The sequence below is a fragment of the Gossypium raimondii genome, chromosome 6, assembly GCF_025698545.1.
Source record: "Gossypium raimondii isolate GPD5lz chromosome 6, ASM2569854v1, whole genome shotgun sequence".
Taxonomy (NCBI): Eukaryota; Viridiplantae; Streptophyta; class Magnoliopsida; order Malvales; family Malvaceae; genus Gossypium; species Gossypium raimondii.
The window spans coordinates 23,047,726-23,071,380 of record NC_068570.1 but is presented as its reverse complement, the minus strand read 5'-3'; the positions used below and the strand labels follow the sequence as shown (position 1 = coordinate 23,071,380).

The window sequence follows — 23,655 nt, the reverse complement described above, 5'->3', positions numbered from 1 at the left end:
ATCAACTTGTAGTTCTCGAATCTGCTAAAGAAATAACAATCTAGTCCTTAATTATACTAAAACAGAACCATCACCCTCCAGTGACAATTGAGCATTCAATGCTCTCAAGGCAAATAATGATTTCCAACTTAATGCGTCTACAACAACATTAGCCTTCCCAGGATGATAATCGATCACGAGATCATAATCTTTTAGTAATTCTAACCACCGTCACTGTCTCAAATTCAATTCCTTTTGAGTCATCAAATATTTCAAACTTTTGTGATCTGTAAATATATGGCATTTTTCACCATAGAGATAGTGATGCCAAATCTTCAAAGCAAAAATAGTGGCAACTAACCCCAGATCATGGGTCGGATAAATCCTCTCATATGGTTTTAACTAACGAGAAGCATAAGTTATTGCTTTCCCAGTTTACATTAACACACATCCCAATCCACTAAGTGATGCATCACTATAAATAACAAATTGTTTCCCAGATTCGAGTTGTGTCAGTACTAGAGCTTTTGTCAACATTCTTATTAACTGATCAAAACTTTGCTAGCACTCCGCTGACCAAACAAACTAAACATTCTTCTATAATAACTTGGTCATCGGTAAAGCTATTATAGAGAAGTTTTTAACAAAATGATAATAGTAACCTACCATACCCAGAAACTTCATACTTCTAAAACATTCTTCGGAGCTTTCCAGCTAATAATAGAAAAAATCTTACTCAGATCAACACGTATCCCATCCACATAAACCACGTGTCCAAGAAGTCCAACCTCCCAAAGCCAGAACTCACATTTGCTAAATTTTGTATTCAACTGTATCTCACGTAGGATCTGTAATAAGATTCTCAAATGCTGAGCATGCTCAAACTCTGTCTTGGAGTAGATCAGTATATCACCAACAAACATAACAACAAAACCATCCAATTGATGTTGAAATACCCAGTACATCAAATCCATGAAAGTAGCAGGAGCATTAGTTAATCCGAAAGGTATCACTAAAAATTCATAGTGACCGTATCGAGTTCGGAAGGTAGTCTTCGGTTTATCACAATATTTTACCCGCATCTGGTAATATCCCGATCTGAGATCTATCTTAGAAAACATAGTTGCACCCTTCAATTGATCGAACAACTCATCAATACAAGGTAAAGGATATTTGTTCTTTATCATCACCTTGTTCAACTGTCTATAGTCTATACACGGTCTCAATGAACTGTCTTGCTTCTTCACGAATAGTACTGGTGCACCCCAAGGAGATACACTCAGTCGAATAAAACCTTTGTCTAACAATTCTTGTAACTGTGCTTTGAGTTCTTTCAACTCATTCGATGCCATTCTATACGGTGGAATTGATATCGGTGTCGTCTTTAGTATCAAATCAATAACAAATTCAACTTCACGCTCTGATGGCAATCTCAGTAGTTCTTCAGGAAACACATCTATAATTCATTAAAAATAGGTACCTGATCCAACTTCGACCCAAAATCCCGAGTGTCTAGTATATAAGCTAGAAATGCCTCATAGCCCTTACGAATCATTTTATGTGTAAAAATGGTTGAAACAACTCTGGTAACACTATTTAATTTGCCAGACTCAACTGTAATCAATTCACCTAACTAGCATCTCAAATCAATCCATTTTTTTCTACAGTTTACTACAACATCTTGTAGTGATAACCAATCCATTCCCATGATTATATCAAATTCATGAAAGGGTAGTAGCATCAAATCGACGGGAAATTCATAGCTCCGAACTCTCAATGGGCACTTACGACATATTAAGTTAACTATTACACTTTGACCCAGTAGATTTGTAGCTTGACCATCAAACTCAGTTGACTCGACAGACAAATTTTTATCAGTTGCCAATGCAGTTCAAATGTATGAATGAGTCGACCTAGGGTCAATCAAAGCATATGCAATAACATCAAAGAGATAAAATATACTAGTAACAACATCAGGTGCGGTAGCCTCCTTTCGAGCCCATATAGCATAAGTTCGTGTAGACACTTTAACCTCAAATATGGTAGTCGTGTCTTTAGCACCACTGCGATTTACACCGTATTACTACTCTGACCACGGCGTTTTCCCTTCTGCGATGTAGTCAGGGGTTTTACACTCCAGTCATCATTCTCTCCCGTCATTTTTAGCACCACTGTGATTTACACCCGTATTACTACTCTGACCAGGGCGTTTGCCCTTCTGCGATGTAGTCAGGGGTTTTACACTCCAGTCATCATTCTCTCCCATCATTTTTAGAAATTAAACCGAATGAACTTACCAGACTGATTTGCAGTAACGACTTAAGCATAGGGACTACTCAACTAATTTGTCTTTTTCTCGGTTATCAACACGTTCTTGATCTAGAATAATAATTTCATTCAATTAACTAATTCAACATCAAAATTAAGTCATTTTATGCAATTAAGTCCTTTTTGACATTTTTACAAAATTTCCCTCAACATTTCACTTTTATTCAATTTAGCCCATAAGCCCCAAACTAGTAAATTAACCATTTTTATTAAAAACCCACCTTGATCGAACCTATTAAACCTTATCTACAGCTCCTATTTGTTTTTAATCCATATCGAATCCTCATAGTTATCACTTTTAACAGTTTAGTCCTTTAACATTAAAATCATCAAAAACTACTTTACGAAATAGTCATATTTCACAACCACGCTGAATAATCTAATATAAAACCCTAAGAACAACTCAAACTCATCAATGGCAATATACAAAGCATTAGATAGTTTTACAAATTGGTCTTCGGGTTAGCTAGGTTAAGCTAATACGAGCTCAAAAACATAGAAGTTACTAAAAACGAACTAGAATTCACTTACCAACTCAAGCTTTAATGTTGAAAAAAAATAAAACCCTAGTTTTTCTTAGTTTCGGCCGTGGAGAATATAGGTAAAGAATATGATGCAAAAATATCATCTTTTGTTTCTTTAATTTAATTTACATACATTGGTTTAATTGTAAATTTTAAGACTTTTTAAATTATACTTTAATTAACCTAACATTAAGCTTAAATACACTTTATTCACGTGGATAATAGGCACTTGTAATTCACTAACTTAACACCCATTGGTCCAATTATTCATTTAGTCCTTTTAATTAATAAAACTCAACTTTTGTAGTTTTTACGATCCATTCCTTTTTACTTAATTAACTATCCAAATGATAAAATCTCCTAACTGAATTTTAATATGAAGCTAATGACTTCATAAATATTTAATAAGTAATATTTACGGACCGACACCTCAGAGTTATGGTCCTGAAACTACTATTTTTGTCACCACTCCAAAACAAGTTGTTACATTTATGGCCATCAATGTTTCTTGTTCATTGGTTCTTTTACATTTACTAGGAGGCCTTTTTCTAATATTCTTAACTAGATAACCAAATAATCAGCAATGTGTTTCTCAATTTAATTAGTGTAATAGTAAAAGTCGAAAAAGGAACCATTAACCTCGTGTTGTCGAATGCTTGTGATTCCTTTTGAGACTTTGTTGCAACTTTGTTGTTGGTGTGGGGCTTTTACCTGTATAAAACAGAAGCAAAAGAAAAGAAAAAGAAAAATAGCAGCAAAAGAAAATAAGTAATAAGTAGAAGTGTTAAAAACAAGGGTTTAGGAGAACTTGAGAGGTTTTGAATGTTTTAGAGTCAAAAGGAGATTAGGATTAGTGGCAGGAGTGTTTTAGTTTACAAAGTAGTATTTTAGGTTAAAAATCGGGTGAAATAAGGTTTAGCTCGACGAATTGCGCAATGGTTCAGGTCAACCCTATAATTTTTTGCAACGATATTTCGACATAGGGGTTCTGTGTGACAACACCCTTGGTCCCGTTGTTGCGATGTCGAGGTTCAATGTTGTGACACATCTTGAAAATTTTAGATTTGGGGTCATTGTCTTCAATGTTGCAACATAGGGGCACCAGTGTCACGACACAAGCTGAGTTTTGGAATTTTTTTAGCCTGGGCTTGGTGTTGCGACACTGGCCTTGTTCTGGCCTTATTCATTGAATTTCAAGGTGCTTGGTACAAACATATCCTAATTCTAAACATTTTAAGAAAACTAATCTTATTCTACCTACTTAGTCCTATTCTTATCCAATTACTAATATTTAAGTTTATTTAAATTACAATAAATTACAACAAAATTAACATATTTTGTCAATTATCAGGTGTTGCTGTCGTATTCATCCATCAGTTCCATGAGTCTACACTTGGACGTTCTGACTCTTGGTTGTCCGTTTGAATTTGTCCAACGTCCGTCATGCCACTACACTTTACTCTGCTTGTCTTGTTCTTTAAATTTGCTCTTTCGTCCTACATTTATTATAGAATCTACCTTTCCTAAATCAAGGTTGTTAAAGCAATTTATAGATATCTCATAACATGTGTTCCCTGACTTTTTCTCATTTCCCTCATTCTGTAGGTTACCGCATTTAAATAATTTGGTCTCACCATTGATTTTCATGGTTAATTCATTATTTTCTAAGTTGATGGTAAACCTAGATGTGGCTAGAAAAGGTCTTCCTAACAGAATAGGGATTTCACGGTTTTCCTCAATGTCTAGAATTACAAAATTGACCGGGATGATAAAATTACACACCTTAACCAAAACATATTTAAGCACCCCTGTCGATTGTACTTGTAACACCCCTAACCCGTCTCCGTTGCCGAATTAGGGTTACGAGGCATTACCGAACAAACACAACCATTTCTTTCTTTCTTTTTTTCAACCAAACTGATCACATCATGAAAATTTAATTACTTTCGCATAGCTATTATAATTTACAATCAAAATGTAATTAACATCGTATTCAAACCTATACATGCCATAAGATTAAGTTCAAATATTTAACAAAATACCAAAAGAAGTCGATAGTGTGATGGACTATGCTGATGATCCCCAAGCTCGTAACGCGTCTCCAAAATCTATAAAATCAAATGGACGAAAACAAACAAGGTAAGCTTTTATAGCTTAGTAAGTCTATAGCATAACAACAAATATATATATATATATATTAACAATTACTTATAGACAAATGCATACATAATTATCAACAATTAAAACCGAATGTATATACACTTTATTACTTGCACACTTTTGAATTCACATATGTACTTATCATGTGCATAAAATTGATCATACTCATATATACCAATCACCTATTATATTTGTTTGTATATATATAGACTCATTTGAATTTATACCGAATACATAGCTAATACATACATTCAATATATATATATACATATTCATCATATACATTTAAATGAGTACATTTATATATATATATATATATATATATCCCAATTGCATACATACGTAATTATCAAACACATAGGCTCAACTTATATGTATTTAACAACCGCATATACCTAATGTACATATGCCTTTATTATTTGTATACACCAAATGCATACAATTATGTTTAACCAAAGCAAAAATCGGAATGTAGATGTATACTCACCAAGCATATAAAAACCTAATGTTTATGTATTCATCGATTTCATATAACCAAAATTATAGATATAACAATTGCATATTTTCACATAATTTAAATAAATTCACCGGCACTTAGCCTGCTAGGTTTTAAAACCTGATTCAGTACACCGGCTTTTAGCCTACTAGACCTATAGTCCGAAATGTATCACCGGCATTAAGCCTGCTAGACATAAAGTCTGAATTATTTCACCGGCATCAAGCCTGCTAGACGTAAAGTCCGTATTACATTTGATCACTTTATAATGATCCAAATTAATAAATTCATATCTTCACTTCCATTTAAAAACTTTTTACATGAACATACATACATAATCGAAACTTTCACATACATTTATAAATTTCATACTTAATTTCATTTCAATAACATATACACATACTCTTGTATAATCAAACTTCATATAAGCTTATATAAATGTCCTACTTAAATTCAATAAAAGGACATATATATATATATGTAAACATGCTCATTCGAGTACAACATATACAAATAAATTATAACTTATATATATATGTATATACTTATTCAAACTATACATATACAATTATAAGTTACATATTTTAATCCAATCCAAGAGTTTATACTTGTATATACGTATATATATATATATTCATGCTTATTCGAACATCACCTATTCTTGATTACATTTCATATCTTCATTTCAAACCATGAATTTATACAAGATCATACTTGTATATTCGAATATTATATATATATAAAATCTACACTTCAAAATTTATTCAACTAATATACTTTCAATTATAACTTAACATAAAATACAATTAGTATGCATGTATAAATATTAGCTTAATAATTTTTAGTTGCTACTAGACTTACCTCGGATATCAGCAGACACGATCGACTATTCGATTACTTTCGCTTTTCCCCGATCCAAATTCGTTTTCTTCGTTTCTTGATCTAAACATAATCAAATTTAACCTTTTTATTCATAAAAACATTCAATTAAGTCAAAAAATACATAAATGGGAAAATTACCATTTTGCCCCTAACATTTTGCACTTTTTGCAATTTAGCCCTTTTTGCACAAAACACAAAATAAACAAAATTTGCCCATACTACACAAGGGCCGAATATTCATGGTTCTCATACAAGTCCACACATTGCATTTATTTCACATTTTAGTCCCTCAAAATTTTATTTTCATAATTTAGCCCTAAATACTCAAATTCATCAAAAATCCCAAGACAAAACATGTTAATCTAAGACATATCTTCCATTATTCATCATCAAACATCACAAAACACAAATATTCATCAATGGCATAACTCAAAATATTCATTAAAATCAGAAATTCAAGCATGGGTCGGGTAGTATTCAAAGCAACGATATCAAAAACGTAAAAATCATCAAAAACCGAAGCAAAAACATACCTTAATTAGACCTAAAGATAGCCGAACTTTGTTGTTCTATTTTCCTTTCTTTTCTTTTCTCTATTCGCCAAGATGAAGAACATGGCCCTTTTAATTTGTTATATTAAACATATATTAGCTTTATTTTTAATTTACTATATTAACCTTTACATATATATTTATAACATATATAATAAGGTTACATTAGTCCTTTGCCACCAACTAACTTACATAGTGGATTATTTGCATAATAAAACCTCTAAGTTATAAAGACAACAACAATTAAGTGTTTTTATAATTAACCCTAAATTTTCATTTTACGCGATTAAGCCCTTTTATTAAATCGGACACTTAAACGCATTTAAATTAAAACACGAAAATTTCACACAATCAAATGCACACAAAATAAACACGCAAAATAATATTAATAATATTTTTCTAATTCAGATTTGTGGTCCCGAAACCACTGTTCCGATTAGGGTCAAAACCGGGTTGTTACAACTCTCTCCCCTTTAGGGATTTTCGTCCCCGAAAATTCTTACCGGTGAACAGGTTTGGATAACGCTCTTTCATCGTATCTTCTGACTCCCAAGTTGCTTCTTCAACTCCGTGTTTATGCCACAATACTTTAACTAACGGAATTTTCTTATTCCGTAATTCTTTGATCTCACGAGCCAGAATGCTAATCGGTTCTTCTTCATATGACATATCAGAGTTAATTTCAATCTCTGTCGGACTAATTACATGTGAAGGGTCAGATTGGTATCTCCTGAGCATCAAAACATGAAATACATTGTGAATCTTTTCTAATTCATGTGGTAACATCAATTTATAAGCAACCGGTCCGACACGCTCTATAATCTCATACGGTCCAATGAATCTTGGACTCAATTTGCCTTTACGACCGAATCTGAGTATTTTCTTCCACGGTGATACTTTCAAAAACACTTTGTCCCCAATCTGAAATTCTATATCCTTTCTTTTCAAATCCGCATAAGATTTCTGACGGTCCGATGCTGATTTCAGACTATCCCGAATCACTTTCACTTTCTGTTCGGTCTCTTTAATCAAATCAACCCCGTGTATCTTATTTTCACTGAGCTCGGTCCAATACAATGGTGTACGACATTTACGACCGTACAAAGCTTCGTAAGGTGCCATTTTGATACTAGATTGAAAGCTATTGTTATAAGCAAATTCAATCAAAGGTAAGTATCGTTCCCACGTACCTTCAAACTCGAGAATGCAACATCTCAACATGTCCTCAAGTATCTGAATGATTTGTTCAGATTGACCATCTGTTTGCGGATGAAAAGCTGTGCTAAAATGTAGTTTCGTACCTAAAGCATCTTGTAATTTCTTCCAGTTTCGTACCTAAAGCATCTTGTAATTTCTTCCAAAATCGCGATGTAAATCTCGGGTCTCTGTCCGAAATAATATAAATAGGCACTCCGTGCAATCTCACAATCTAAGAAATGTACAATTCAGCAAGTTTATCAAGTGAATAATCAATATGAACCGGAACAAAGTGAGCCGATTTTGTCAATCTATCAACAATAACCCAAATTGCATCTTTCTTGCTGGGTGTTAACGGTAAACTGGATACAAAATCCATCGTAACTCTATCACATTTCCATTCAGGTATCATGATCAGCTGAAGCAACCCAGATGGTACCTGATGCTCGGCTTTAACTTGCTGACAAATTAAACATTTCGAAACAAAGTCAGAAATGTCTCGTTTCATACCATGCCACCAATAGTGCTGTTTCAAATCGTTATACATTTTTGTACTTCCCAGATGAACAGAAAATCGGCTATTATGAGCTTCATTCAAAATCATCTGTATTAACTTTGAATTTCTCGGAACACATAATCGATTTCTGGATCTCAAACAATCCTCAGCATCAAGTAGAAATTCTGAATCAACATTTAAGTCACACTGAGCTCGTTTTGCAAGTAAATCATTATCGACCTTCTGGGCTTCACAAATCTTTTGAACAAATAATGGTTTTGCTTTCAACTCAGCTACTATCGCACCATCATCAGACATAACCATATGTGCGTTCATTGCACTCAAAGCAAACAGTGATTTTCGACTTAGGGCATCAGCAACAACATTAGCCTTTCCCGGATGATAGTCAATCACAAGCTCGTAATCTTTCAGCAATTCTAACCATCGACGCTGTCTCAAATTCAGATCTTTCTGAGTCATCAAATATTTCAGGCTTTTGTGATCTGAATAAACATGACATCTTTCACCATACAGATAGTGACGCCATATTTTTAACGCAAATACAATAGCAGCCAATTTCAGATCATGCGTCGGATAGTTCTTTTCATGCGGCTTTAACTGTCTCGAGGCATAGGCTACAACTTTGCCTTCCTGCATCAAAACACAGCCCAAACCATTTAAAGATGCATCACTATAGATAACAAACTCTTTACCCGATTCGGGTTGAACTAGGACTGGAGCTTCAGTCAAAAGAACTTTCAACTGATCAAAGCTTTTCTGACACTTTTCTGACCACTCAAACTTAATGTCTTTTTGTAGTAGCTTTGTCATCGGGGTCGCAATCATAGAGAACCCTTTCACAAAACGTCTATAATAGCCAGCAAGCCCCAGAAAGCTTCGAACTTCCGAAATATTCCTCGGAGGTTTCCAATCAAGTATAGCTGAAATTTTACTCGGATCAACCCGAATACCCGATGCTGATACAACATGGCCCAGAAAACTGATTTCACGTAACCAGAACTCACATTTACTAAACTTTGCATACAACTGCTTATCTCGCAAAGTTTGTAACACAAATCTCGGATGTTCGGCATGCTCATTTTCGTCACGAGTAGATCAAAATGTCATCAATAAATACTACCACAAACCGATCCGAGACTTCCTAAAGATCCGATTCATCAAATCCATGAAAATAGCGGTGCATTAGTAAGTCCGAAAGGCATAACAAGAAACTCATAATGTCCGTACCTTGTTGGAAAGCGTCTTTGGCACATCGAGTCTTTAACTCAGAATCGATAGTAGCCTCGATCTCGATCTATCTTGAAAACACAAGAGCCCTTTCAACTGATCGAACAAATCATCAATCCGTGGTAACGGATACTTATTCTTTATAGTCACCTTATTGAGTTGTCGGTAATCAATGCACATTCTCATCGTTCGTCTTTCTTTCTCACAAATAGAACTGGTGCACTCCAAGGAGAGAAACCTCGGTCGTGCAAAACCTTTATCAGTTAACTCTTGCAACTGTACTTTCAATTCTTTTAATTCGGTAGGTGCCATACGGTACGGAGCTATCGAGATTGGAGTCGTCCCTGGTACTAACTCAATACCAAACTCTACCTCTCGAATAGGTGGCAAACCCGGTAATTCTTCTGAAACACGCCGAATACTCACACACCATCGCGCAGATTCAATCTTCTTTTCGGTCACTTTACTATCAAGAACAAATGCAAGGTAAGCTTCACAACCTTTTCTTACATACTTCTGAGCCGACATCGAGGATATTATTGCTGATAAACCATTCAGATCATTAGATTCAATCCGAATAATCTCATTATCCTGACACCGTAGATCAATAGTTTTCCGTTTGCAGTTTACTATAGCATCATGCAGAGTTAACCAATCCATACCCAAAATTATATCAAACTCGTCGAATGGTAACAACATCAAATCAGCCAGAAAACATAAATCTCGAATCATCAACGGACAATTCTTGCACACTTTGTCAACCAAAACACACCGGCCCAGGGGGTTTGATGCTTTAATTACAAACTCAGTAGACTCAACAAGCAAAGTCTTACTGAATACTAAAGTCTCACACACATAAGAATGAGTCGAACCAGGATCAATCAATGCAATAACATTAGTATCATAAAGAGTGAAAGTACCAGTAATAACATCTGGAGAAGAAGCCTCCTCCCAAGCACGGATGGCATATGCTCTGGCAGGTGCACGAGCCTCAGATCGATCTGCCGTGTCCTTTGTTCCTCTCTGACTGCCACTTACATTACTCAAATGCCTCAGCGGTCTACCTCGTACTGGCACATTACTCGGTCTGGTATTCTGTACAGTGTTTTGCTCAGCTACCATTGGACACTCTCGAATGAAATGATCCTTTGAACCGCACTTAAAGCAAGACCGATCATGTAATCTGCAATCTCCAGGATGCCATTTCCCACAATGCTTGCACTCTGATCTATTTTGTCGAACGCTACCAACGCTAGCAACTGAAGTAGCTCGTGAACTCACAGGGGGTCGATCTCGATCATACTTAGGAAACCCTGCAGTAGCTTTAGATCGGCTATGATCCTCTTGGGATTTCCTTGAGATCGACTGGAACAATTTACTGAATGATCTTTTACGAGAATCTCGAGTTTCATAGTCAGCTTTCTTCTTCTCTTTCCCGAGCTCCTCAGCTTTACAAGCTCGTTCAACAAGTACCACGAACTCTTTTATCTCAAGTCTACCAACTAACAGTTTATTATCTTCATTCAGCCCATCTTCAAATCTTTTACACATGATAGCTTCAGTCGAAACACATTCTCGAGCATATCTACTGAGTCTCACAAATTTCCGTTCATATTCTGTCACTGTCAAACGACCCTGTTTCAATTCAAGAAATTCCTTACGCTTCTGATCAATGAATCTCTAGCTAATGTATTTCTTACGGAACTCAATCTGAAAGAATTCCCAGGTCACTCGCTCTTTCGAAACCACCGATACTAGTGTATTCCACCAGTGATATGCAGTGTCCCGTAGCAAAGATATGGCACATTTCAAGCACTCATCAGGGGTGCAAGATAACTCATCAAACACTCGAATAGTATTATCAAGCCAGAATTCAGCTTGCTCAGCATCATCATCATCAGTAGCTCTGAACTTTTCGGCCCCGTGTTTTCGAATTTTGCAACCGGAGGCTTAAGTAATCTTATCGGATCACTTACTTGGGGTATAACAGGAATCGAAGGTGGATTAGTCGGGGGTGGAGGTTGTTGTGCAACCGGATTAGTTCGGACATATTGAGTAAACCAGTCATTCATCATTTGGTAGAAGGCTTGTTTAGCCTCTCCCTCCTAGTTACTCGAGGTCGGTCGAGAATCTACTGACTCTGTCCCTTGTGCGGAAGCAGGCGCTATACTCTCAACATCATCGGCTACGGCTCGATCGGGATCCATTACTATACGAAAACACATTTTTAGACATCAGCAGTCATCACACTATCTCGATATAAAAAATATGGCATGTATAGCTAGACTCATTCATGCTACGTTAGTCCAAGAATCGACTAAACCGTAGCTCTGATACCAATAAAATGTAACACCCCTAACCCGTCTCCGTCGCCGAATTAGGGTTACGAGGCATTACCGAACAAACACAACCATTTCTTTCTTCTTCTTTTTTCAACCAAACTGATCACATCATGAAAATTTAATTACTTTCGCATAGCTATTATAATTTACAATCAAAATGTAATTAACATCGTACTCAAACCTATACATGCCATAAGATTAAGTTCAAATATTTAACAAAATACCAAAAGAAGTCAATAGTGTGATGGACTATGCTGATGATCTCCGAGCTCGTAACGCGTCTCCAAAATCTATAAAATCAAATGGACGAAAACAAACAAGGTAAGCTTTTATAGCTTAGTAAGTCTATAGCATAACAACAAATATATATATATATATATATTAACAATTACTTATAGACAAATGCATACATAATTATCAACAATTAAAACCGAATGTATATACACTTTATTACTTGCACACTTTCAATTCACATATGTACTTATCATATGCATAAAATTGATCATACTCATATATACCAATCACCTATTATATTCGTTTGTATATATATAGACTCATTTGAATTTATACCGAATACATAGCTAATACATACATTCAATATATATATATACATATTCATCATATACATTTAAATGAGTACATTTATATATATATATCCCAATTGCATACATACGTAATTATCAAACACATAGGCTCAACTTATATGTATTTAACAACCGCATATACCTAATGTACATATGCCTTTATTATTTGCATACACCAAATGCATACAATTATGTTTAACCAAAGCAAAACCGAATGTAGATGTATACTCACCAAGCATATAAAAACCTAATGTTTATGTATTCATCGATTTCATATAACCAAAATTATAGATATAACAATTGCATATTTTCACATAATTTAAATAAATTCATAAGCACTTAGCTCGCTAGGTTTTAAAACTCGATTCAAGATAATCAAGCTTTTAGCCTACTAGACCTATAGTCCAAAATGTATCACCGGCATTAAGCCTGCTAGACATAAAGTCTGAATTATTTCACCGGCATCAAGCCTGCTAGACGTAAAGTCCGTATTACATTCGATCACTTTATAATGATCCAAATTAATAAATTCATATCTTCACTTCCATTTAAAAACTTTTTACATGAACATACATACATAATCGAAACTTTCACATACATTTATAAATTTCATACTTAATTTCATTTCAATAACATATACACATACTCTTGTATAATCAAACTTCATATAAGCTTATATAAATGTCCTACTTAAATTCAATAAAAGGACATATATATATATATATATATGTAAACATGCTCATTCGAGTACAACATATACAAATAAATTATAACTTATATATATATGTATATACTTATTCAAACTATACATATACAATTATAAGTTACATATTTTAATCCAATCCAAGAGTTTATACTTGTATATACGTATATATATATATATTCATGCTTATTCGAACATCACCTATTCTTGATTACATTTCATATCTTCATTTCAAACCATGAATTTATACAAGATCATACTTGTATATTCGAATATTATATATATATAAAATCTACACTTCAAAATTTATTCAACTAATATACTTTCAATTATAACTTAACATAAAATACAATTAGTATGCATGTATAAATATTAGCTTAATAATTTTTAGTTGCTAATAGACTTACCTCGGATATCGTGATATTACGATCGACTATTCGATTACTTTCGCTTTTCCCGATCCAAATTCGTTTTCTTCGTTTCTTGATCTAAACATAATCAAATTTAACCTTTTATTCATAAAACATTCAATTAAGTCAAAAATACATAAATGGGAAAATTACCATTTTGCCCTAACATTTGCACTTTTGCAATTTAGCCCTTTTGCACAAAACACAAAATACACAAAATTTGCCCATACTACACAAGGGCCGAATATTCATGGTTCTCATACAAGTCCACACATTGCATTTATTTCACATTTTAGTCCCTCAAAATTTTATTTTCACAATTTAGCCCTAAATACTCAAATTCATCAAAAATCTCAAGACAAAACATGTTAATCTAAGACATATCTTCCATTATTCATCATCAAACATCACAAAACACAAATATTCATCAATGGCATAACTCAAAATATTCATTAAAATCAGAAATTCAAGCATGGGTCGGGTAGTATTCAAAGCAACGATATCAAAAACGTAAAAATCATCAAAAACCGAAGCAAAAACATACCTTAATTAGACCTAAAGATAGCCGAACTTTGTTGTTCTATTTTCCTTTCTTTTTCTTTTCTCTATTCGGCCAAGATGAAGAACATGGCCCTTGTTAATTTGTTATATTAAACATATATTAGCTTTATTTTTAATTTATAATATTAACCTTTACATATATATATAACATATATAATAAGGTTACATTAGTCCTTTGCCACACACTAACTTACATAGTGGATTATTTGCATAATAAAACCTCTAAGTTATAAAGACAACAACAATTAAGTGCTTTTATAATTAACCCTAAATTTTCATTTTACGCGATTAAGCCCTTTTATTAAATCGGACACTTAAACGAGCGAAATTAAAACACGAAAATTTCACACAATCAAATGCACACAAAATAAACACGCAAAATAATATTAATAATATTTTTCTAATTGGATTTGTGGTCCCGAAACCATTGTTCGATTAGGGTCAAAACAAGGTTATTCTGATCAAGAGACACATTAGCAATTTGTAGTGTGATATGTGTGTTTTTGAGTTCCCCTAACCCAAGTTTCTTATATATTGATAAGGGCATTAGATTGGTATTGACTCCTAAGTGACACAGGGTCTTACTAAAATGGATGTCCCCTATCTTTATTGGAATTGTGAAACTCCTCGGGTCTTTTAATTTTGGGGGAATTTGCTTTTTGATTATCGTACTACAGGATGTGTCTAAGTTAATTTGGTCTCCCTTTTTAAGTATCCTACGCCTAACCAGTATTTCTTTTAAGTATTTAGTGTATTTTGAAATTTTCCCTATTAATTCAATAATAGGTAAATTAACATTAAACGATTTAAATAAGTTTAGAAAACTTAAAATTTCGCTTTATCTCGTCTCCGTTTATCTTCTAACCGTGCAAGAAATGGTATCTTTGTGAGGATGGGTTTTGTGTTCTGCTCATCCTTCGACTTAGCTACTGGCTCGACTATCGTTTCTAGCTCTTGTTTAGTATCATCTTGTTGAGGGATCTCCTCTTGAAGATCATTGGCACCCTCTTTGTCCTCCTTGAAGTTAGATTCTATCAAAATTAGATTCCAAATTATACGTGATAGAATTTTACAATGTCACGTCATATTTTTTGGTGAATTATATGTGACTAGCACAACTCGAACTCATGTCACAATTGATACGGTGAACACCTTAACCATCAGACCAACACACAAAATTTTAAAGTGCCACGTCCTTAAACTTTCACATTTATCAAGTTAGATACTTAAATGGACATTATTCTCAAATTTATGTAATGAAGTGGAAAAAAATATAAATTCCAAAACAGGCATAATTACCAATTCCAGAGGCTAATACTTCAGCCGTTGTTATGGACACTCATCAACACAACATCGGACACGATCGTGAATCATGAACCGTAAAGATCTTAATCAACGTCAACTAATGGTAAAGTCGCTTATGAGCTGAAAAGTGGCAAACGACTATACCCCTAAAGACGATTTCATCACAGTGCACACACACAGTCTCTACCAGCTCGATCCCAACGGCAGATCATTTCACAGTGTTTTGGCTGAAAAAATCAAAAACCCATTTTGATCGCCAACACCACCACCAAAGTTTTCGCTTTGATCCCATCGCCCCCTTCTGCCTCTACTAAACCCCTTATCTCTAATCCTTGCTATTACCAATTGTTGATTTCATTATGGCTTCCACACTGCTCTCTTTGGCTTCTGCCACTCCCTCTGCTTCACTTTCTTTTCATGAAATTAACAAGGTATTTCTAATCCCTTTCTTTCAATTTCATTTTTTGTTTCTGTTTTAGATACTGATTTGATTACTGAGAAAATGGAAATATATGTTTCCCACAGGGAAAATTGAATCTTGGGTGCATCAACAAGGAAAAACCCAATCCTTTCATCAAAGCAAAGGTACTTTTTTTACCCCTTTCCATTTCCATTTAAAGATCAACTCTTTATGTCCAGTATGGTTATGTAATTGTAATTGTAATTGTAATTATGATTAAGGGGTTATGCTCCAGGTTCCTGTACTTTGTGCCCTTTTGAAATTTAGTCCCTTTACTTTTATTTCAATTCAGATTAAAATTGTAAGTTCATTTGTTGAAACAATTAAAAATATTCCATTAAATTCAAGTTGATCACAATGTCAAGTGAGTGTTTTTTTTTTTATTTCAAAATGTCACTGTTGCAAATTTAACTGAAGTTGGACTTAAATTTTGAAACCTGAAAACTAGAGGGACTAAATTCCAAATGTACAAAGCATACAGGGACTTGGAGCATAATTCAATTTTTTTTGGCTTCTATGTTTGAATTGTTTTGTTGTTTGCAGTCTTTTGGTCGAGTCTCTATGGTTGTGGCTTCCAATGTGTCTCATTTCGAGGGTATTACAATGGCTCCCCCTGATCCAATTCTTGGGGTGTCTGAAGCTTTCAAAGCAGACGACCATGAGTTGAAACTCAACCTTGGTGTTGGAGCCTATAGAACTGAAGAGCTACAGCCTTATGTGCTTGATGTGGTTAAAAAGGTAAGTATTTTTTTCCTAAACTAGTTGATTCATATGAATGATGGCCTGCTCTAGATTCTCCATTGTCATTAGCTTATAATTTTGCTTCGTTTCTTGCTGCAACAACCGAGTATTTGTTTCTTTGACAATTAAGTTGAATTGGCCTGATCTAGGTTCTCCATTGACATAGCTTATCATTTGTTTTATTTCTTGCTCCAAAGACTGATGATTTGTTTCTTTGGGATTTGAACTGAGTTGAAAATATGTGTTTTTTGGTAACTCTCGATTTTCTAGGCAGATAAGCTTCTACTCGAGAAAGGGGAAAACCTAGAGGTAACTCAATTTACTCATTTGAATACATAACCTGAGGTGACTCTTCTCTTGAGCATACTCTATGGTTTTTCACACGCAGTATCTCCCAATTGAAGGCTTGGCTGCTTTCAATAAAGTGACGGCGGAGTTGTTATTTGGAGCGGACAATCCAGTTATAAAGCAACAAAGGGTACGTTAGAGTTCTGGCCATCACCTAATACCGAAAAAGAAAATCTAGTTTAGCTCTCTATGATGAAGTATTATACTTTTTTTTCCAGGTTGCAACAGTTCAAGGGCTTTCGGGAACCGGTTCACTTCGGCTGGCTGCAGCTCTCATAGAACGATATTTTCCCGGGGCAAAAGTTCTAATATCATCTCCTACATGGGGTGAGTATTGTCTCCTCCCTGAATTTAGTTGTCAAATTTGTTCAATGTTATGTATTTTTCGTAGTTGGATTGTCTTGCAGGTAACCACAAGAACATTTTCAACGATGCTAGGGTTCCATGGTCGGAATACCGATATTACGACCCGAAAACAGTTGGTTTGGATTTTGAAGGGATGATAGCGGACATCAAGGTCATACTCTGGCTAAAAGTGCTCACTAGAGTACATATCAATGTACAATAGGTCAATTCCTTGTTCTAAGATTTATTCTTCAATTACACATTTCAGGCAGCTCCTGAGGGATCTTTTATTCTTCTTCATGGTTGCGCTCACAACCCAACTGGTATCGATCCAACTCCTGAACAGTGGGGAGTAATTGCAGATGTTATCCAAGAGAAGAACCATATTCCATTTTTCGATATTGCATACCAGGTATTACTTGCCTGAATTAACATCATATAGAATTTTCAAACAAAGGTGACTTAAATAAGAACTTCTCGATTTGCTTTTTTCGAATAGGGGTTTGCAAGTGGAAGCCTGGACACCGATGCAGCGTCTGTGAGGATGTTCGTGGCCCGTGGTATGGAGGTTATTGCTGCTCAATCATACAGTAAAAATCTCGGCCTATATGCAGAAAGGATTGGAGCAATCAATGTTGTTTGCTCATCACCAGAGGCAGCTGCAAGGTGCAATTATATTGTGTTTAATGTTGCACAAATAGAACCAGCAAATATCGTGCTTAAGGACCGACTTTTATGTTGTATGTATGTTTCAGGGTAAAGAGCCAACTGAAAAGAATAGCTCGACCAATGTACTCGAATCCTCCTGTTCATGGGGCAAGAATTGTCGCCAACATTGTTGGGGATTCAGCTCTCTTCAAGGAATGGAATGCTGAGATGGAAATGATGGCAGGGAGAATCAAGAATGTGAGACATAAATTGTTTGATAGTCTTTCTTCCAAAGATAAAAGTGGGAAGGATTGGTCTTTCGTTCTTAAGCAGATCGGGATGTTTTCGTTCACAGGCTTAAACAAAGCTCAGGTAACGTCCCTTTCCAACCTTTATGTTACTTGGATTCTGACTAAATGTCGAATACTAGTATGTTTCCAACACAGATATACTTAACCGTAAGTGATTGTTCTCGTGACAGTGCGATAATATGACAAACAAGTGGCATGTTTATATGACCAAGGATGGAAGGATATCACTTGCAGGATTATCTTTGGCTAAGTGTGAATATCTAGCAGACGCCATCATTGACTCATACCACAATGTGAGTTAACAAGATAATGAAAAATTTTACTAAAAAAAACATGTTGTAATAATGTGTTTAAACTGAGCATTAAAAGAACTCTTGAATTTAGAGATTTGATGGAGGCTGGTTTTTGCTGCCTCTTCCTTTTAATTTTGCTCAAAGTGGGGGAATTTTGAAGTTCTATTGATTGTATGACAATAAATCATTTATGAAGTAACTGAAAACTAGGGGATTAACTATATCTATATATTTATTTATTTATTTTAAGTGTTTTATTGAGTTGGTGTCATTATTCATTGGTTAACCGGATACCAATTTAGTTATTAAATTACTAAAGTACCTCATTGTGTACAAATTAAGTTATATTTTTAAGATTGTATTGTTGTCTTTTATACTTTGTACAAAATCAATAAAAATTAATGATGATAAGATTTGAACCCATCACAATGATTTTAAACATTCAACTTTATCATTTTAACAAAAAATTCATTTGGTTTTATACAAACCTTTAATAAATAATAAACTAAAATTTCATTCACATTGTGTGTATTATAATCTAATTCTTAATTAATCATTTAAAAATTAGTTAAAATTTTGAACTCAAATAAAATAAAATAAAAAGAGTTAAAATTGCTAATGAGACATTGACTCAGTTAGCAGTCTTGAGTATTTAAGTTTGAAATCCACCATGCGCAATTAAAATGTGAGTTTTGAAGTTCTACATAAAACTATTACTATGTGTGATTTTTAGTTTAATTAGTCTGTGATTTGAGTTGGTCTAATTTTTATGTATTTTAATTGTTCTGTGCTTGTAAACTTTAAAAAATATAGTTAAATTTGATATTTTATATATCATAAAATTGAATTGTTTTAATTTTATTTGAATTAGCTTTTCTCTTTAAAAATCAATATCATATTTTAAAGGGACATTTTATTTTATTTAACCATATTTTTCCCAATCGAGATACAAGTGCAATATGTAATGCTAAATTAATTTTAAAAACATTAATATAGTGTTTGAAAAGTTATCTAATAAATGGATTTGAGTGTAATTGATTGTAATTACAGGTAACATGTTATTGTAATTGGTGGGTTCAATGAATTTTGTGTACTTAGAACATTCCAATTACACTTTTTAATTCGAGAGGAGGAGTGAGAATTGGAGTACTTATGTAGATAATTACACCCAAATTCAATTTTAAAAATATTTTTATACAAGTTTAAGTTATAAAATTTTATATTATAAGTATGAACATATATGAGTGTTTGGGATAGTTATGGCGAAAGATTTATTATATTATAAATTGTAAAATATATATATTATAAAAATAATTTGTGAATTTTATAAAATTATAAAAATTTTGTTATAAAAATAATTTATATGTTATAAAAGTGTTATAATATATTTATTTATAAAAAGTTAATGGTCAGTAAGAATAAACTTAACTTATTCATATGTTCATGCTAACATTTGTGTTATGGCTTGAAAGCTTAGGTTTGATCCCTTGTAACCCCACCCCTAACCCTAATTATAAAAAAAATGCTTATTCGTAAAAAAAAATATTATAGTTTTTTTTTTATCATAACTTATTTGCAATGTTGTTGGAACCAAATTGGACCGATCGATCGGATCGAAAACTGACCTGGGTACCAATCTAAAGAGTGGCTTTGAACAGGTTAGATCGGAAACCAGTACAGCTAGTTGAATCAGCTAAAAAACCGGTTAAATTAGGATTTTTTTAAAATTAATTTTTTAAAATTTTTAATGAATTTTAATCAGACCGATTGGACCGATGAACCAATGACTTGACCGATTCGGCCACCGGTCTGGTTTAAAAAGCATTGCTTATTCGTAAAAAAATAACTTTTTAAAATTATGACAAAAAAATATTTTTTATATTGTGTTATAAAAGTTATTGCACACTTTATAAAAAAAATTATAAAGATTATATATTATAATTTTTATATCATTTTTTTACTTGATTTACATATTATAAAAAGGTTATAACCTAACACAACTTTTTCTACAAATTAAATTTATATAAGTTTTTATGATTAAAGGTACAAACTATTTGTACCGTGAACCTAAATATAATATTGTAGATGCTAATTATACAAATGCAAAAGGTTTTCCTACATCATATTGTGAGGTATGGTACCATTTGAGAGAACGAAGCTCAACACAAAAATCAGAGGTTGCTCAGAAACTCTTTAATTTAAAACATTCAAAACTTCAAAATGTAGTTGAAATGATATTTATTGTTCTAAAAAAAATATTTCTCATATTAACAACATAACTTTAATATGACATAAAAAAACAAGGTTGAATCGTACTAACATGTTGCATATATTATAACTTCATTCATATGTGGATTTGAGATGATCCATACTTTGAAGAATATATGAAATAAGGAGATATTGATAATTTAAATAATATATATTAGGATGATGAACTCTCTCAAAGACCAACATATGATGAAAATGAGCTTGTGTTAAATATTAAAGAGGAATAACCCAACAAATATGGAACACTAGAACAATTAGATAAAATCACATATAATATATTTTTCTTGTTATTTTATTAGTAATTGTATTATTAACTACTTTTTAGACTAACATAAAACATATAATGATTTTATTTTAATTTTGTTACTTGTTTAGATTTTTTTATCATGCTAATAATCTTTTATGGTAATAATATTTTAAAATATAAATTATGTAATTGTGTAATTACAATTTATACTACCAAACATGACATAAGAAATTATAATGTAATTACATTACATTAGCTAAACACGTTTAGAGAATTACAATTATTTGTAACTACAAGAGAGTGTAATTATTACCCCAATAATTATACTTTCATTCAATTACTATGTGATATCCAAGCAGACTCTAAAAAAAAGCTAAGTATTATTGAACAACGAAGGAAAAGAAAATAGTATTAATAAATAGATGAAAAATCATACTTAAATTTTTGTCAAAAAAAAATCATACTTAAATTTATTGGTATTGTTGACCGTCATGGATCTCTAATTTTGTTGAGAGTTTGAAGAGGTTCCCAAAATGATTTTTTTCAAAAGCCTAAGTATACGAATAGATGACAAGTTTATAAAGTGCAAGTGTCTTATAGTACTCGAGATAAAGTCGCGACAAATTTAAGTAGTTTCCACATAGTAAGGCCAAGTGTCTTGTAGTGCTTGAGAAAATAAAGTTACGATAAACTAAAAAGTTTGCACATGGTAAGACTCTAAGCATGGTACCATTTGAGCCACCATACTCCTCCATTAATGACATATAAGCTTAAGGTAAAGTTTAAGCCTTAAAATAGTTTCACCTTCACAAACATTATAAAATACACTCATTTTATGAACTCGCAACTTATTTAAGTATTCGATCTCCTGATAAAATCAATAAATGAAATTTTGAGGGTAAAGCAAAGGACAAATAACTCGATAAACACAATAAAAATAATCCTTGGTAAACATTTGTGAATGGATTCAGCCATCCTTCACTGGATATATTGGATTATGCGTAGAAGATCTGAGTCTGAGTGGCACAATCATTAGGTGTGGAGGAATTTTCAAATTCATAATTCATAATTCACCAAACACGTTAGAAAGCTGTTGGATGTAGGATTTGCACATAATTTGTAGACCAAGACAAAAAGCTGGCTAACGTTGACAATAATTTGGGTTAACGCACACTGCTTTTTGATTCTATGCCATAAACGAGGAAGGATTTTGTCAAGCCTCAACCCCATTTCCAGGGTTAGAAAAATAAATCAAAACAAACAAACAAACAAACTTTCATCTAAATGCTAAGCCTATTTTTAAAATCAATATCAATGATTACAAACATTGACAAAAATTCATAGTTTTTAGAATTAAGAAGTTCATTGTTGAGCTAAAATCTCATAAAAGTAACCTTTAACATGAACATAAAAAGTTTTAATGTAAGCTAGTAGTGTAATGGCAAAAGAGCTCAGTTTGAAAGAAATTTTTATTAAAATTTCCATCTCTAAACACTCCCTATTCTCCTTATGAAACAAAATATGAAAATGAAAAGTTTGCCCATTGCTTTGGAACTTAATGATTAATAATGAAGGCGAATCTCGCCCTGACTTTAAAAAAATAGAAAATTTGTTATTTAGTCCCTCATAAATGAAAAATGAAAAAGAAAATGTTTACTCCCTTCAAAAATGATGAAATTATAAATTATACATGATAAAATTATAATTTAACTTCTCAAAATTTATAATTCAATTTCGATCTACTCTAAAAATTTTGACTTTGCCCTCAATAAGAACCACGAAATTATCATAGGCTTAAAAATATAGATTCTATGTTCTTTGGCATAATATTCAGGATTAATTGTATTATACATCCACAAACTATAATTCAGACTTAAATTAGTTTCCAAACTTTAAAATGTTTTAATTGAGTCATCAATATATCATATTTCGTATTAATCAAGTCCTTTCGTTAACATTGTTGTAAGCTTGAATTTTAAATATTAACTCAAACTTGATGCAAAACATATTTAAAATATGTGGATCAAAATTTAAACATGTATAAATTTGTTGCATAAACATCTTAAATATGACGCTTTAAAAAAACTCATACACTTGCTACTAAATTGTAAGATAATTTTTATTTTCTTCTAATACATCATATCTAGGATGCCACATAGTGTTTAAAATATATTCTACATCGATCCTTTAAAATAATTTTCTTTTCATACATTATTTGATAGAGTTGA

General features: G+C 32.9%; 1 protein-coding gene across 1 annotated transcript; it reads left to right on the top strand.

Annotated features, from left to right (window-relative positions):
• Positions 1-15,799: 15,799 nt before the first annotated feature.
• On the top strand, positions 15,800-19,155 carry LOC105773615 (aspartate aminotransferase, chloroplastic). Its single transcript, XM_012595642.2, has 11 exons — positions 15,800-16,197; positions 16,292-16,351; positions 16,770-16,964; positions 17,238-17,276; positions 17,356-17,445; positions 17,534-17,642; positions 17,723-17,832; positions 17,929-18,072; positions 18,160-18,326; positions 18,416-18,680; positions 18,790-19,155. Exons 1-11 carry the CDS (start codon positions 16,126-16,128, stop codon positions 18,919-18,921), a joined length of 1,383 nt encoding a protein of 460 aa, XP_012451096.1. The 5' UTR covers positions 15,800-16,125; the 3' UTR covers positions 18,922-19,155.
• The last annotated feature ends 4,500 nt before the right edge of the window (positions 19,156-23,655 follow it).

Coding starts and splice junctions, on each gene's coding strand:
- LOC105773615 (XM_012595642.2), top strand. CDS start 16,126: ATGGCTTCCACACTGCTCTCTTTGGCTTCTGCCACTCCCTCTGCTTCA. Junction 16,198..16,291: donor CTTTTCATGAAATTAACAAG/GTATTTCTAATC, acceptor TGTTTCCCACAG/GGAAAATTGAATCTTGGGTG. Junction 17,833..17,928: donor GGATGATAGCGGACATCAAG/GTCATACTCTGG, acceptor TACACATTTCAG/GCAGCTCCTGAGGGATCTTT.